The sequence below is a fragment of the Rousettus aegyptiacus genome, unplaced genomic scaffold, assembly GCF_014176215.1.
Source record: "Rousettus aegyptiacus isolate mRouAeg1 unplaced genomic scaffold, mRouAeg1.p scaffold_m13_p_2, whole genome shotgun sequence".
Taxonomy (NCBI): domain Eukaryota; kingdom Metazoa; phylum Chordata; class Mammalia; order Chiroptera; family Pteropodidae; genus Rousettus; species Rousettus aegyptiacus.
The window spans coordinates 64632715-64650936 of NW_023416295.1; the positions used below are offsets into that span (position 1 = coordinate 64632715).

Genomic DNA, 18222 nt, shown 5'->3' on the forward strand with positions numbered 1-18222 from the left:
AAGATGAAAATTCTAAAAAAGAATCTAAATGGAATACTAGCAATCAGAAATACTGTAAATAGAAAGAATGTCTTTGATGGGCTCATTAGTGGAGTGGCTTAGGAAAGAATCTCTGAGTGTGACAATAATACAATAGAAATTTCCAAAACTGGAAACTAAAGAGAAAAAGAGTTTAAAAAAAAATCAAAGAACTGTGGGACAACTATAAAAGGGTAACATATGTGTAAAAAGATTACCAAAAGAAAAGACAAAAAGGAATAGATCTAATATCTGAAACAACAATGGCTGAAAATTTTCCCCAAATTAATGTCAGCTACCAAACCACTGATTCAGGAAATGCAGAAAACACCAGGCAGGGAAAATGCCCCTCTCCCAAACCTCACCATCTCTGGCCACATAATATTCAAATTTCATAAAATCAAAATCGACAATTAAAAAAAATCTTGAAAGGAGCCAGAGGGAGTAAAACATCTTACCTACAGAGAAGAGCAAAGATACGAATTACATCTGATTCTCAGAAACCATGCAAGCAAGGGAGAGAATGAAATAAATGCTGAGAGAAAAAATTCACCAACCTAGAATTCTGTACTCTATGAAATTATCCTTCAAAACTGCAGAAATAAAGACTTCAGACAAATATTGAGAAAGTCTGTTGCCAGCAGACCTGCCTTACAAGAAGTGTTAAAAAAAAGTTCTTCAGAGAAAAGAAAAATGATATAGGTCAGAAACTCAGATTTATATAAAGAAAGGAAGAGCTCTGAAAAATAAGTGAAGGTAATAAAATCTTTTATTTTCTTATTCTTAATTGATCTAACACAACAGTTTTGTACAAAATAATAATAGTAACAATGTATTTGATTATGTATGCTGTGTATAAGCAAAACAAAATGATGGCAATGATACAAGGAAAAAGGGGGAGGAATCAAAAATATTTTGTTGTTCTAAGGCACTTGCACTACCAATAAGTGGTGTGTTATTTGGAAGTGAACTTGGATTATCTGTAAATGTATAGTGCAAATTCTAGGGCAACCACTAAAAAAAGTAAAAAAAAAAAAAAAAAAACAAACGCATAATTGATATGCTAACAAAAGACAGAGAAATGGAAATTAAATTAAAACCAAAAAAGGCAGTAAAAGTATGGAAGAAGGAACAAAGAACACAGCAACAAATAAATAAAAGTAACAAACATGGTAGATATCAATTTAACCATGCCAGTAATTGCTATAAACATTAATGGTCTAATACACCCATTAAAAGACAAAGCTTGTCAGAATGGGTCAAAAAACAAGCCCCAACTTCTTATCTACCAAAACCCCACTTTACATATAAATTCACATATAGATTATAAAGTAAAAAGATGAAGATATACTATGCTAAAACTAATCAAAAGAAAGTGGTAGGAGATATATTAATTTCACATAGAGCTGACTTCAGAGCAAGGAAAGGTATCAGGGATAAAGAAGGGCATTATATAAAAAAGGGGTCAATAGTCAATGTGTATATGCCTAATAGCGTAGCATCAAAATGTGTGAGGCAAAAAAAATGGAGGAGCTGCAAGAAAAAAATAGATGAGTCCTCTACTATAGTTAGAGACTTTAACATCCCTTCCCCACCAAAGAGAAATGAACAGACCCAGGAGGCAGAAAATCAATAAGGAGATAGCTGAATTCAATAGTACCATCAATCAAGTGGATATAATGGACACCTATAGATTACTTCAGCCAACGAAGGCATATTACACATTCTTCTCAAGCTCACATAGAACACTGAACAAGAGACCACATTCTGGGCCATTAAAAACAACAAATTTAAAAGAATAAAAATCATTCAATGTCTGTTTTTAGATCACAATGGACTTAAACTAGAAATTAGTAATAGAAAGATAGCTATAATATCCCAAAATACTTAGATTAACCAACACACTTATAAATATGGCCAAAGAAAAAATTTCAAGAGAAATTTTAAGATATTTTGAACAAAATGAAGATGAAAATGACCTCAGCAAAATTTGTGAGATGCACTGAAAACAGTGCTTAGAGAGATATTTATACCACTGAATGCATATATTAGAAAAAAAGAAAGATCTAAAGTCAATAATCTAAGCTTCCACTTGCTAAAACTAAAAAGGAAGCAGCAAATCAAATTCTGTTATTAACACAAGAAATACTAAGAAATAGAGCAGAAATCACTGAAATTGAAAACAAGAAATCAAGAGAAAAATAACTAAACTAAAACTTTAAAAAAATCACTAAGCCTTTACCCAAGCAAAGAAAAAAAGGAGAGAAAACATAATTAGTTAATATCAGAAATAAAAAAAATAGGGAGCATCACTACTGAACCCATGGACATTAAAAGGACAATCAAATACTTTGAACAACTCTGTACCTACAAATTTGGTAAGCTTGATGAAATGGACCAATTCTTCAAAGTCTGTCAAAACTCACACACACAAAAAGATACAATCTGAAAGAGCCTATATCTATTAAAGAAATTGAATCAATGATTAAAAATCTTCCCAAACTGAAAGCACCAGAAACCAGATAGGTTCATGGGTGAATTCTATCTAACATTTAATTAAGTAAGGAATTATATCAATTCTTTACAATGCTTTTCAGAAGACAGAAGTGGAGGGAATTCTTCCTAACTCATTCTATGATGCCAGCATTACCCTAAAACCAAAACCAAAGAAATGACAAGAAAACTACAGACCAATATCTCTCATGAACATGAACATAGATGCAAAAATCTTCAACAAATTTATCAGAATATCAAATCTAATGTAAAAAAAAATTTTATACCATAACCAAGTAGGATTTATCCCACTTTTTTTTTTATGCAAGGCTGGGAAAAATGAATGAATGTAATCAACATCGATATAGAAGAAAAATCATAAAGTCATATCAACAGATGCAGAAAAAGCATTTAATAAAATCCAGCATCTGTCAATGATTAAAAAAAAAAAACAAAAAACCTCTCAGCAAACTAGGAATAGTGGGAAATCTCCTCAACTCGATAAAGAACATCTACAAAACACTTAGTTTTAACTAATATATTTAATGGTGTGAAACTAAGAGTTTTCTCACTTAAATCAGAAACAAGGCAAAGAAGGACATTCCCTCCCACCAGTGCTTTTCAATATTGTTGAAAAGTCTCAACTAATGTAACAACAACGAAAAGAAATAGAAGTTACAAGGATTGGGAAGGGAGAAATTAAACTGTTTTTGTTCACAGATGTCATGACGATCTCTGTTGAAAATCTAAAAGAATGACGAAATCTTCTGGAACCAAGTGATTATAGCAAGGTTGCAGAACATAAAGTTAATACATAAAAGTTATATGCTTCTCTATCTAGTGAAACAAAAGAGTGAAATGTAAAACTAAAACCATTTACATTAGCATCCCCCAAAATGAAATAGTATAAATCTTTAAAAAATATATGTAAAAATTCTATATGAGAAAAACTACAAAACTCTGGTGACACATATTAAAGAGGCACTACATAAACAGATATTCGCTTTCACGGATAGGAAGACAATATTGTTAAGATGTCAGTTTTTCCCAACCTGATCTATTGATGTAATGCAATCTCAATCAAAATCCTGGCAAGTTATTTTGTGGATGTTGACAAACTGATTGTGAAGTTTAGGGAGAAACAAAAGGTCCAGAAGAATCAACAGAATACTGAAGGTGATGAACAAAGTCAGAGGGAAAGACTCAAAGACTTACTATAAAGCTACAATAACTAAGATAGTGTGTTATTGATGAAAGAATTGACCCCCCGCCAAAAAAAAAAAAAAAAAATCAATGGAACAGAATAAAAACCCTAGAAATAAACCCATACAAACATAGTCAATTGATTTTTAACAAAGGAGCAAAGACAATTCAATGGAAAAATAATAGTCTTTTCAACAAATGGTGCTGGAACAACTGAACATCCATATATAAAAAACTGAATCTAGGTATAAACATTATATCTTTCACAAAAATTAATTCAAAAAGGATCACAGACCTAAATGTAAAACACAATCTATAAAACGACTAGAAAGTAACTGGAGAAAATATAGATGATCTTACTTTTGGTGATGAGATTTTAGAAGCACAATTCATGCAAGAAAAAAATTAAATGAGACTTAAAATTAAAAACTTCTGCTATATGAAGACATTATGAAAAGAATGAAAAGCCAAGGCATAGACTGAGCGAAAATATTTTTAAAACACACATATCTGATGAAGGACTTGTATCCAAAATATACAAAGAACACTTAAAACTCAACATTAAGAAGACAAATACCTCAACAAGGAAGATATTCAAATAGCAATCAATCCTATAAAAAGATACTGAGCATCTTAGGTTACCAGGAAATTGTTAATTAGTAACATACCATTACATACCTATTAGAATGGTTAAAATCCCCAAACTGACAACACCAAATACTGATGAGAATACAAAGCAACAAGAACTCTCTCATTCACTGCTGGTAGGAATGCAATATGTTATAGCTGTTTTGGAAGTCAGTTTGGCAGTTTCTTACAAAGCTGAACCTTGTCTTGCCATACCCAGGTATTTATCTAAAGGAGTCGAAAATTTATGTCCTGCAAAAGAATATTCAGAGCAGTTTTTTTTTTTTTTTTTAACAATCGTCTAAAATTGGAAGCAACCAACAAAATGTCCTTCAATAGATGAATGAATAAACAAATTGTGGTGTTTCTGCACAATGGAAAATTATTCAATAATAAAAGGAAATAAGCTATCGAGCCACAAAAAGACATAGAAGATCCTTAAATGCATATTGCTAAGTGAAAGAAGCCAGTTTGAAAACTCTAAGTACTGCATAATTCTACCCATATGATATTTTGTAAAAGGCAAAAGATTAAGGTAGCCAGGGATTTGAAGGGGCAAATAGGTGAAAAATAGGAGTTTTTAGGATGGTAAATGTATTCTGTAGGATAATGTAATGGTGGATCCATAACATGAATTTTTTTAAGTCCATAAAACAATACAAACAGTGAAAAATGTGAGTATGTATGTGTGTGTGTAGGGAGTAACATATGGGAACTTACTATACTATCTGCTCATTTTTTTTTTTTTGTAAATCTAAAACTATCTTAAAAAAACAAATGATTAATCCAACTAAAAAATGGGCAAAGGACCTGAATAGACACTTACCTAAGGAAAATACACAAATGGCCAACAGGTCCATGAGTAAATGCTCAGCATCACTAATTAGGGAAATTCTAATCAAAACCACAATGAGATGTCACCTACAACAGAATGGCCAGCATCAAAAAGACAAGAGATAATAGATGCTAGCAAGAAAATGGAGAAAAGGGAACCCCTGTGTACTGATGGTGAGAATATAAATTGGTACGGCCACTATGGAAAACAATATGGAGGCTCCTCAAAACTAAAACTAGAACTACCACACGATTCAACAATTCCACTTCTGAGAATAAACCCAAAGGAATCAAAAATACTATGCTGAAGAGATATCTGCATCCCCCTGTTCATAGCAGCCATATTTACAACATCTAAGAATAGAAACAACCTAAATGTTCATTGACGGATGAATGGGCAAAGTTGTGACACACACACACAGTATTATTTAGTCATTAAAAAGAAGAAACTCCTGTCATTTGTGACAACATGGATTACACTAAGAGAATTAAGTCTGACAGATACTGTATGATCTCATTTACATGTGGAATCCAAAAATAAGCCATTACCACTAAAAACCCCCCAAAACAAAAACTCATAGAAAAGATCAGATTTGTGGTTACTAGAGGTGAAGGGAGGGGCGAACCAGATGAAAATATAGTCAAAAGGTACAAACTTCCAGCTATAAGTATTAGGACGGAATATGTACCATGATGCCTATACTTAATACTACTTTCTACATGATATATAGAGATTGAGTATTTTTTAAGAGTTCTCATGACAAGAAAATTTTTTTTTTTCCTTTGGGTAACTGTATTAGGTGATGGATGAAACTGTGGTAATCATTATACAACACATGTTAAATCAAATCATTATTATGCTGTGCGCCTTAAACTTATACAGTGCTATATATATCAATTACATCTCAATAAAACATAGGGTGGCGGGGTGGGGTGGGGGGATGAATTTTGGAATCTGACTGCCTAGCTCAAATTCTGGCTCCCTAATTACAAGGTCTTGGGAGTATGCTCCTAAACTTGTCTGTATTTACAGACCACTATGACCTCTACAAAATGAGGGAAATAATTTTACCTACCTCATACAGTTTTCATGGGTATGAAATAAGTTAAAAATACAGACCACTAACAATATTTAGTTCATCATAAACACTCAACATGTATTAATTATTAGGAGATATTATGGAGTCACACCTAAACATATTTCATTTCCACATTCCACAGATGGACAATTAGTTATGTTCAATTGTTCTTTTCCATTTTTCTCTTCCCATCAGTTACAAAAAACTGCCTAAATCTGCTCAAAATACAGTTCTCTAAATCTAGAACTCATTGGCTTTTGCCCAGAATTTTGAACATGTGGTTGTGGTTTTGTGGCACCAGGTTAGACGTTAGTAGGGGGCAGAAATTAACATGTAAGTAACAGTGGCTATTCTAAAATTATTTCATTTTATTTTTCATGCAATCATATGACGTAGGCATTATTTTTCCCTCCCTCAATATAAGTATCTAATAAAACTCTAGATGAACCAGATACCTTGACCAAAATTAACACAGTTAGTAACTAAAATAAGTACCAGAACTGGAACGTCTCATTAATATCAGGTTATACAAATTTTGTTTCTTAAGCATTTTGGCAATTAATACCCTTAATGAGGGAAAAAGGGGAAAAACTCTTATAGAGGGTATTTCCTCAGGAAATACTAAAGTCATGTATATGCCCTTAAAGAACATAGGTATTGGCATCCTACAAATTTTATATCCCAAAAAGATTATGTAGCTGGATTAGATAACAAGATTGTAAATGGCTCTAAGTCAAATAAGGCTTTATCTAAAGAGTTCATTGAACACTAGCTCTCAAAAAAAAAAAAACAAAAAAACAAAAAAAACCCCTTTTTTAAAAAGCCTAAAATCCTATTTTTCTTTGAAATCCAAATTATATTTTTACTAATGCAGATTACTAATTTACTATTATTTACTAATATACAAACTCATATTTTACTAATATAACAAAACCACATATAACCTGGGTGTAAAATTCTTTAATTCAAATGTAAACAAATAAAAACTTTCGGTACTAGATTGCTTTCTTACAGATTCCTGTTAACCACTATGAGATACAAATTTTCTTGTAATATTTTACGGTTTTAAAAATTAGTTATTTAAAAAGCAAAAGCCACAAATACACACATATACATAAAACATAATGCAAATGTAGGGGAAAAGGGAAGAAAATACAACTTTTATCTGTTGGTTATCTGTGCAATAAAATCAACTTTTTTCTGCAATGAGCATTTTACTTTTCACTATAGAGAATAAATCTCAATTTCTCCGATCCCCCCATACCCTCTTTTCTTTTTTTTAACCAGAGAAGCAAAGGAGATTCTTAACTCAGTGATGAGAAACAACTATTTTTGAACAAGGTCCAATTTAGGAAAGGGGGGGAGGGCGGGTGGCTTTACTTAACCTCCATGGTGGGAGGATGTTTTACATCCCTACACTTTTGATTAGTTTGACTTTACTGAAGAACGACAGTGAGAAAACAATCACAAAAATATCATATTTTAAATACTAGAAAAACAGTGTTACAAGTACAAAAGCAGATTGTATTTAGATTTGTGGAGAACATATTCTAGGTGAAGCTAGATCCCAGTTTGGGTGATTAGAGGGGTGATAACAGGGACAGTGAGGAACATTTAAAAAACATCATCGTAAAAGCCACTTTTTTATTCTTTCATCTTTTACATCACTTCTATTATCCATTTTAGTCTCCTCTGAACAAACCAGTGAAGAATCTTCTATGGAAATGCTAGTTACTAGGTGTATGTTGAAGGCCTTTTTCTGGTAATGCCTATTAGTACAATCAGGTTTGCTGCTGGGATACATCACAGTATATTCTTCGTGTGGCCCCACAGGAGAGTTCTAAATGCTTCAGTGCCAGAAAACACTAAAATAGGCACCTTGAAACCAAGCTTTTTTGCTTTGTCTATTAATTACATCATGCCTAAAATATGCACTTACTGCTATGTATCGAAATTATCTCTTACTATAGTGTCTTTATTTTCTCCCTGATTTCTTTAACCATGGCCTTTAATTTATTGTGCTGCATTTCATTCATAGTCATCTCAATTTTTTTTTTTTTAAATAGTGGACAGAAATAAATGCATATAGGCCCAAGGGGCACTGTCGTTGTACTCAGACTTCTCTTTCATCTATTCCAGACTGCCAAATGAATATTTTGCTTTTCACCACGAACACCTGGCATTACTTTAATATTTAATATTTTTAAGAGTTTTGGGGCTCTTCCCCCTTCCCGGATTAGTAGCTACCCAGACACTGGCCTACTATTTCCCCCCTAGTGCCCACACTCAAGGACAGGAGGCTCAGCCCAATCTTGAGAAGAAAGGAAGATTCTTAAAGCCATCTGGTCTGAATATGGGTTGCTCTCAGTGCCAGACCTTGCTCATTGTCCCTGTTATCACCCCTCTAATCACTCCAACCTAGAATCTAGCTTCACTTAGAATGGTTCCACAAATCTAATCTAATCTGCTTTTGTAGTTGTGACACTGTTTTTCAAGTATTTATTTAAATATGTGGTATCACATCATGAGATTGATGCTTGATTTGATTTCTTAATATATATCCAGTGACAACTTTATAAGAAACTGATGTTCTCCTAAAAATGCATCCTTTTCACCAAGAAGTTTTGCTGTATAAATAAAACAATGCTCCTCATTTGAATCTTTACCAACTCTTTCCAATCAAAACATGCTTGTCCTGTCAGGGCGAAGGGTCAATTATCATCATTTTTGTTTAAAGAGGAGAAAGCAAAGGACATTCCAAGGAAAATGAGATTGAAGTTGGATGTTAGGTCAGCATCTGTCTCACTCTTGCTGAAAACCTAGTGGACTCTGCAGGTCCAATTTACGCTGAACGAAAACTTTCTTTTCTCAGTGTAGACTGACTAGTCAGTTTCACTGAACATAGAAGGAGCCAGCTTCAAGTGTACTGAGGTGTATAGTAGCATACACACACAGACAGGCACTTTTCTAGGACTTATGATCTTGGCTGCGGATACAAACATCAGAATTTAATTTCCTTAGAGTAGCTTTCTCTCCCTAACCAGTAAGAGGGTGCTATCCCCATCTACCCTTTCTCCTGAATTCTCTTTTCTTATAGCCAAGAAGCAGGTGAGATGGTCCACTGATTTGTTTGTAGGTGTAATGCACCGAAAAGGGAAAGTGAAGTTTCCTCTCAAAACATGCAAAGAAAGGAGTTCTGTTTCCAAGAACCAGTTGAGTTAAAACTAGACACATATTAAATTCAGAATACTCATGAAACAATTTATCAAGTTCCTTTATGTTCTAAAATTTTGAAATACTTAATGTGAACTGTAAAATATATTGAAGGGGTCACAGGAGGTCAAAATAAAAAACTTATTGCAATGTAAACAAGGTCATTTCTTTAAGAAGAAAAGTTTGGATCCTGAATTTGATCAAGTTTTAAACTCCAAAAGGAATAAAAGAATTATAAAATCTGAATTGAGATACCCAAAGTAAATTTGTTATAACAGTAGGTAAAATGGAGGCAGCATTTTCTGCATGTGTCACACGATATTAGTGTGTAGAATTAGCCTAAATGAGAAAGTTTTAGTATCTTGGATCATCAAAAACTATTTGCTTTCAAGATGCTTCTAACCTGGTAAGACTACCCAATAAGTTCCCCAAAATACCAGTATGAGTGACTATGGAAAACTAGTACTGAAAGGGACAGGAAAGAATAAGGTTTACCTCACATCCATACCAAAACTGGTATCATTACACTCCCAACTCCCTTTTGGTGGAAACTTTTTGCCCTAAAATGACATTTTGGCGAATAACAGAGCTAATATTTAATTTCTAACTTGGATCCACAGAGTGAGTCTCCCAATTTCATTTTATACACCAGTAATTTTATTATATTTGATTCTGTGTACAATTTTGAGTACTACCTTGTCTGAAAAATATCACAAGGTATATATTTTTATCTTCGATTATCCATTCACTCGTTCATTTATGTATTCAGCAAATATTTAATTACATACCTAACCACATGCTAGGTTCTATGCTAGTATCCAAAATATATTAAGGAATTCATAAAACTCAATAGCAAATAATAATAATGATAATCCTAGGCAGTGAAATTAAAAGTAAAAAATGCCCCTGCTCTCAATGAGCATTATGCCTAATGAGGCAAAAGGGCAAACAATCAAAACTGAAAGTGGTCTATGCCACATCGAGGGTGTGCACATGATACAAGAGAGCTTGCGGTAAACAGTGCCAAGGGCTTATAGGGGTCAGGAAAAGGTGTCCCAGACGTGGAGAACAAGTTATATTTTAATAAGTGAAGAAGTAAAAGGCTATGTGGAGGCATGGAGGATTGCAGAAACAGGTTTAAGTCAGAGAGAGCTGCAAGAAGCTTGTTACTGTAGCTGAAAGTGTGAAGAGTTACAGAAATTGATGGGGAGGGGAATATGTTGAAACTGTAGGGACTGTATGGTGAATGAGATGGAGCTTCTGTTCCTGAGGGCTATACAATCAAGAGTAGGAAACAGACCTTCCAACAGTTCATTTCAATAAGTTAGTGTCATAGTAGAAGAACATGCATGGAACTGTGGCTGGACTGGCACAGTAGAGAGCCTTAAACATCATACAAAAGTGTTAAAAATTTTCTTACAGGCAACAGAGAGTTTTTGAAAAATTCTAGATGGGTAATAATCACAATAGTGGCAGCGTGGATATGGCCTAGAAGGCATGCAGAGCAATGCAGAGAGAACAAAAATGTTTCTGCCAAAGCCCAGGCAAGCAATGTGATAGGCCTAACTAGGCTACTCTGTCTGTGGCAACTTTACAATGTCTTTTTCTAGCCATGCAAGTTATGATTCTTTCAAATCTATCATTAAAAGAGGAAAAGGAAAAACGCAGAGTAATATTTTCTGAAATTTCTTATATTTTATGGCTTGGAAAGAAGCTATGTCAAAAAATTTCTTTAAACCCTTATTTGAAAAACAATCTCAATAACATGAGTTAAAATGTTATTAGATAACCTTAAAGCCCATAATAGGCATATAGGTAAGCAAACTTCAGAGTATCAATTTCATGAAAAATTAATATACATTGGAAATGAAAATAAGAGACTATATGAAAACCCAAAAAACTTAAAATATAAGTAGAAAAGCAGAATAAAAAATTACATTATAGTATATTGTATAGAATAGTACATAGAATATGCATGCTGACAGACTAAAAGATACGTAACTTTATTCCACTTTTTACAATAGAATGAAATTAAAAAAAAGGAAAAAGAAAAAAAAAAAAACCCAACATAAAATTCATGTTTATTGTATTCAATGGGCCTGATCCAAATGGGTTATACCCAATTTCTTGGTTCTTGGTTTCCTAGAATAGTTTTCCCAAATGGTCCTGTTGTCCAGCTATACTGTTTTCAACATACAAAAAATTGAATATTTTGGCTTGAGAAATTCTTGTGCACAGCTATCTCCTTCCTGATACAAAGGCAAATTCAACAAGTTAAAGGGATTAGAAGTCAAAGAATACAGAGAAAACATATGACAATAATTTTTGTATGTATGTTTCTCTTAAATGCTTCAGAATAGTTTCTGGAAAATGATTCTGACACCCAAGGGCCTTTCAAAAAACATTTAAAAACAATTCAGTTAACAAACAGGCCATTTATTGAGTATCTCTATAAGCCATGCACTTTAAAGATACAAAGAGAAAATAAAGTCCCCTGCCCTCAAGGAGCTCACAGTCTAAAAGAGAAAGAATGGTTACAAATAATTGCAATGATGTATGGTGATTTCTCTAATAGAGGTATGATATACAAGATACTGAGATACAAAGAAGAGATATAATGAGAAAGGTCAAGATAAGCTTCATAAGAGAGCTTAGGTCTTAAATGAGCTATGGGAAGGGAAAGAAGACTTAAATAGCACATGCAAGGAATTGTGAAATGTGAAACAAAGCAAATGTGTATAATTTTTAGTTGGTCCCTATGGTACAGAGCGAGGGGAAAAGCAACAGGAAATGAAGTTAGCAGAACAGTCAGGAAACAAAATACAAAGAACCTTATACTCAAACTGAGAATTCAGCTTTTACTAAAGTCTGTCAAATCTAACCTGACATCGACTACAAGATGCATCATTCCTTTATATAGAGTAAGAAAGAAAAAAAAAGCTTTATCTGGGGTCTATTAAGAAATCTGATAGAATACTCCTACAACAATGTCAGTGTAAGGTAAAGATATAAACTGGCCATGCAAAAAGGAAAAGCAAGTAAGTTTATATTTCTCAACTTGCCCTTAGGTGGAAGGGGGAGTAAAAATCTCCCTCTGAGAACTAAACTCCAAGCGGGTTTGCAGTCTGAACTAAAGCTACCATTGTGGTCCAAAAACAAACAAAACAAAACAAGCAAAGAACTTAAAAATGGTCTCAGGTTGGTAGTGTCCTCAGATGCCAGGCAGAAACAAATATAAATTCTCTTTAGAGTAACCAGACTTCATTCCAGGACAATAGCAATTTAAGATGCAATCTCATTTCAAAGATGACAAATGAAAAAAATGTGCATCTCAGAATTGATTAAAAAAACAGATCTTATAGTCAGTCCTAAATCTGGAAATGTTTCAGAATTACTTGGGGAACTTTTAAAAAATACTTATTACCAGGTTGCATACCAGAGATTCTCAGACAGGCAGGCCTGAAGCAGAGACCTGGAATCTCTTCTTTTAACAACCTACCCTAGGTAGGTTTTTTGTGTTTTGTTTTTTGGGTTTTTTTTTACACTACTCACTACCAGACAAGATACCAAGCCACTACCCTCTCTCTGCAGAATCAGCTAAAAACTTCTGTGGACAATAAATAACAGTATTTTAAACCAGAGCATAATTTAATCAGATTGACACTTCAGGAAGACCACTTTCATACAAGTGGACTTTGTGGAAAGATTAGAAGAGGGTGAAAACAGGAGATGAGGGATAATAAATATAATAGTTAGGAAATTCCTAAAATAGTTTTAAGGCAAGAGATGGTGATCATTTAAAAAGTAACAATAGGAAGAAGAAAAAAAAAAAGAGAGTAACAAGTGAAATTAGAATTTTATAAACTAGATGAAGGTAGGATCTAAGTTTAAAATTTTCAGACAACTCACATCTAATTAGCGTTACAGCCACTGGGCCTTTAAAAGTAAATCTTACTTGGGTATGGTAATCCGCCAACTTTTAGCTGTATAATAAAGTATAAATGTTATACGACATTCTAAACTATAAACATCAAATGATCCAAATGCAACTAACATTCAAAATGATCTCCAGGTTCAAATTTAAGCACAGAGGGATTTTATTCTTTAAAGCTGTACATTTTCTATTAATCAGGGTATATGAATTTAAAATTAAAATCTCTTTGGACAAAAGAGAAAAAGGATTTTCCCTGGTTGATAAATTTAAATTACAAACAGAAAACAATGAATCAACAAACTTACGCTGAATATGAATGAACTGTTTTGGCTGTTTAAACTCTCCTTTGTACAAGCGATTGTAATAGTTGACGTTGCTCTCTGCCTCAGGAACTGGAATGACCATGCTCTCTTTTTTTTCTCTAAACACTTGCTGTGCTGAAATAGCTCGTTGTAAATGATGTTCCTGGAAAATGTAAAGTAGGCAACATAAGTTATTTTAATAATGTTAATTCAATGCATAATTATATTTAAATTTTATTTCGTTTAATAATTGCAAGGTGCTTTAAGAATCAATTACGAGTATTTTCTTTGCCGCAGATCTATAGAAAATATTGCCATAGCTCCCCTTTGATACTTATTTATACTGAATCACCTTAATTAGAATTTTAATAAATCAGAATTTTAAAAGAGTAAACATATACATATTCACAAACTAGAATTTAACATCTTAATTACAAGAAGATTGATCCCTTGTTTGCTAAAGTGATTGAGGTATTTGTCACCAATACTAGATTACAAACAAAAATCCAAATGACAAGAAAACAATTTTTATCACAGATTTAAAGTATCTTCTGCATTTATATATCTGAAATTTCAACAGTAAAAATTTTTGGATAATTCAAAGAAAGATAAAATGTTGTTCAACAGACTATATGACTATCATGGCAGGACATATTTTTAAACAAAGTTAAACAAAAAGTTCCTATAAAATACATGCTGATTCTAATAACTTTTCATTACCTCCATCACTTAATGCATACTTTCTCTCTTGACCCACTATGGACGATTCCCAACAAACCAGCTTGACCGTGTAGAAGGAAAATTAGATCATGTTATTCCCCAGTAGATCCCTTTCACTCAATGATGTATAAGGCCTTATATCTTTATGACCTTACCTCTTAACTCTTTCTTCTCATTTTTCATTCTAGCTACACTGTCTCTCTTTAAGGTTCCAAAATATCCAGTGGATTGCTTTGGAAGTCCTTCAAGTCTCATCTAGAGAGGTCCTCATCTAAGAGAACAGCTCTGCCACAACGCATAAATTAAGAATTATTTATCAATAGTCATTCTTTCAACACATTACAGAGCACCTATCAGACACCATTCCTGTCACTGAGAATCATTAGAGTGAATGACAAAGACTCTACCATTAAGAAAGTTAGCTAATGGAAGAGAGACATATCTAAGTATGCAACCATGTATGAGCTTGACAAGCATGTCTCTTCTCCAACCACTTGTCTTCATAGCAAAAGATAAACAAACAAACAAACAAACAAATCTAAACTAAGACTGTTAGGATCAATGGAGATTTAGTAAGGCAAAAGAAGAAACAAGCCAAGTAGATAAAACAGAATATCCAAAATGGACAAAAGCCCGAAGATATCCAATAAAAGGGAAGGAGCTAAGGAAAAGGACAGGAGGCTGGGTGCTGGCTTATAGTTGAGAGTTTCTCCAGTTTCAGTGCCAAGTAGAAATATGGTTTTCATAGGCTAGAATACCAACTTGGAGCACTAAATATCTGTCCCCATACATAATATTATCAATTTAAGTTAGGATCTTTTAGTAGTAAAAACTTCTGAGTTAACTAAGAAATTGCAAGGGTCTCTCTCTCTCTGTCTCTCACATACACACCCATCAAAACACTAAGAAACCAGGCCCTTGCCTGAATGAGCAATTTTTAGCATTATCTAAGCCTATGTTTTCCTATTACTTTGCTGACATTTCACCCCTCCTGGTCAAAGAAAGTGATGCATTATGCAATGCCACCTTTTATTCATATAATGCTGTACAGTTCTTAAAGTACGTCCACAACCACATACTTATTAGCCCCTCATGATCTTGGGGCATAAGGATAGATAGCATCCAATTACATAAATGAAACTCAAGAAACGAATGATTTGCTTTTAGTTGTGGTAAAATATATGAGTTAAATTTCAGGACTCTGACTCCAGTGTTGACTTTTCCTTAGTATCCCATCCTTAGTAAAGAAAAAACCATGTTCTTGTAATGCTGATAATGCACAGATATGGGTGACAAGAGCAAACTGAGCTAACTTGCAACATATTTTTGATCTGAAGAGATTCTTTTGATATATATTGAACTTTCTAAATAAAACATTTTAAACATTATCCAATTATTGAAATACATCTTTAATAGATGAAGATTTAATATTTTAATTTTACAAATGAGAAAACTTAAAAACAGATCATAGATGACTCTTATTAACACAGCTGGCAGATAACAGAGGTGCAGCCAGATATTAAGGACATGTCTCCCACTTTAATTTACAGACCAAATTTAGCTCGAAAAGTAAATTCTCAGCTATCATTTCCTTCCCCAGATTATCAGTCTCTCACCTCCCAACCGCCTCTCCCCAAAAGGTATGACCTCTACAGGCCTATGCTTCATACAATAACCATAACTACCAGTGGCAAACACACAAAATTCTAGAAGTAGGTACCAAAGTTGTGATTTGTTTTTACTGAGGGAAGAGACTGACAGGAGTGATGTTGATTCCTTGTTACATGCGGCATTATACATTGGTGAGATCATGTGTTCGTAAAAAATAATTAAATATCAAGCACTATTTTGATTTCCTTTCCTTTAAAAAGGCATTCCTTTGATCCACCAACTCCATTTACAGAATTTATCAAAAGGCAACATAAATGGGCAATAGTAACTAAGTAAAAGTTCTCATCATGGCATTGTTTATAATACCAAAAAAATCTAATGGCAATAGGGAATTAGTTATATAAATTATTTTATATACATAAAATGGAACTCTTAGGTAGTAGTAAAAAAGAACAAAATGTAGATCTCTACTAACTTGAAAAGACATTAAGATATTAAGTTAAAAAGCAGGTTTTAAAGTAATATGTATAATTATAAATGAGTATGTCGAAAACAGAGCCTGGAAGAATACAGAAAAGGAAAATACCACAAAATGCTAACCATTCAGGTGGCCTTTATTTTTTGGTATGATCTTTTATATTTACTAAATTTTCTGTAGTACATCTGTATTCTTTTGTTAAGTTTTTTGAAAAAAGTTTATAAGTTTTGCATCTTAAATGAAGAAACTCTCCATCAAAATATACAAAATCACTTCTTATAGTTACACTGACATTCTGAAATATCCTTTTGAAACCTATATTATACCTAAATGTTTTTTGTGTTTTCCTGGAGATATTATACATTTTCTGTAACTTATATTTTTTCTACTACATGTGAAATTAACACAAACGATTAAAAGCTAAATAAAGGAAGCTAAATAATTCATGTACAACACTGCAAGGTAGAAATTTTTTTCTTCTTTTAGAGATGAGTTAACTAGGGCTCTATGGCCACATGAGTAGATATTTGTATGTTTCTTTGCCATCTTGCCAAGCTAATGTCCCAACCTGCTGGGTTTTGGAATCTATCAACTGAGTCAGGCTGCATATAAAGTCAAAGATTATTGGTTAGTATTTTAAAAATTCATACGCAAAACTCCCAATTAAAGATAGAAGACTCAATGTCTCCATTTATCTACTCCCTAAAACAGAAACTTACTAACATAGGAGGATTAAGGAACTTTAAAGTTGCAATGACAAGGAGAATGAGAGATGAGCCATCAGCACAAAAAAAGAGTGTAACAAAATTCTGGGAGATGAAAACTGAGAGAAGTTTCAAATCGTTGCAAAGAAAGAAAAGATAAAAACTGAGCCCATCCATCCCTCAGAAAACCAGATGATGAGGATTTTGAAACGCTAGCTAGAAACAATGAGAATGAGATAAGCCCTTCAACTGCCTCTACTCCTCAAAAGCAGATCGTTCTACACAGACAGAAGAGGGCGCCATTGAAATTGGAATGTTGTGAACCACCCAAATCTACAAAAATGAGAAGAAAACTCAGTAAGTCTATTGTTAGTATCAAAAAAATCATACAACAAAATTCAACTATACTTCTAATGATAAACTCAACTCTTGGTGGCGGAGGAGGGACTAAAGATAACTTTAATAAAACTGCTATAAACTTAATTAAATATGCCCCAAATAAGGACATAGGGATATAAAAAAATCACCTTGAATGAGAAACTCAAAAGCTAAGATCAGAGACAGATGTAAAAGAGTCATAAAAAATGGAAAGAGTTGACTGAACTCAGGAAAGAAAAAGGCAGTATCTCAGAGATGAAGACTAAAATTAGTATGAGCCCAATACAAAATATACTCAAACAAAAACAAAATGTATTGCATAAAGACTGTTAAATAACCAAGAGAATAAAAATGAGGTAAAGAAAAAAAAAATGAAGAAAGAATATGGTAGGATGTAAAACAGTGAAAGAAAAACAACATTCATAAAATTGGAGTCCCTGAAAGAGAAAAACAAAACAGTGCAACAGAACTAATACTTAAAACAACAGCCCCCAACACACACACCGCAAATGTCTGAAAATAAAAGATATGAATCTGCATATCAAAAAAAGCCCACCAAAGAGCAAGACGGTGGATGACAACCTGTACCACCACAGACATAATCTGATATTGCCTGGTGCAATCTGGA

General features: G+C 33.2%; 1 protein-coding gene across 3 annotated transcripts in view; it reads right to left on the reverse strand.

Annotated features, from left to right (window-relative positions):
* EPC2 (enhancer of polycomb homolog 2) overlaps positions 1-18222 on the reverse strand; it is a 103442-nt gene that overhangs the window by 51749 nt on the left and 33471 nt on the right. For all 3 annotated transcript variants that reach the window (XM_016151135.2, XM_016151136.2, XM_016151137.2), the window contains exon 2: positions 13707-13866. In XM_016151135.2, coding sequence (XP_016006621.1) covers positions 13707-13866 — 160 coding nt within the window. The remainder of the gene's footprint in view (positions 1-13706; positions 13867-18222) is intronic.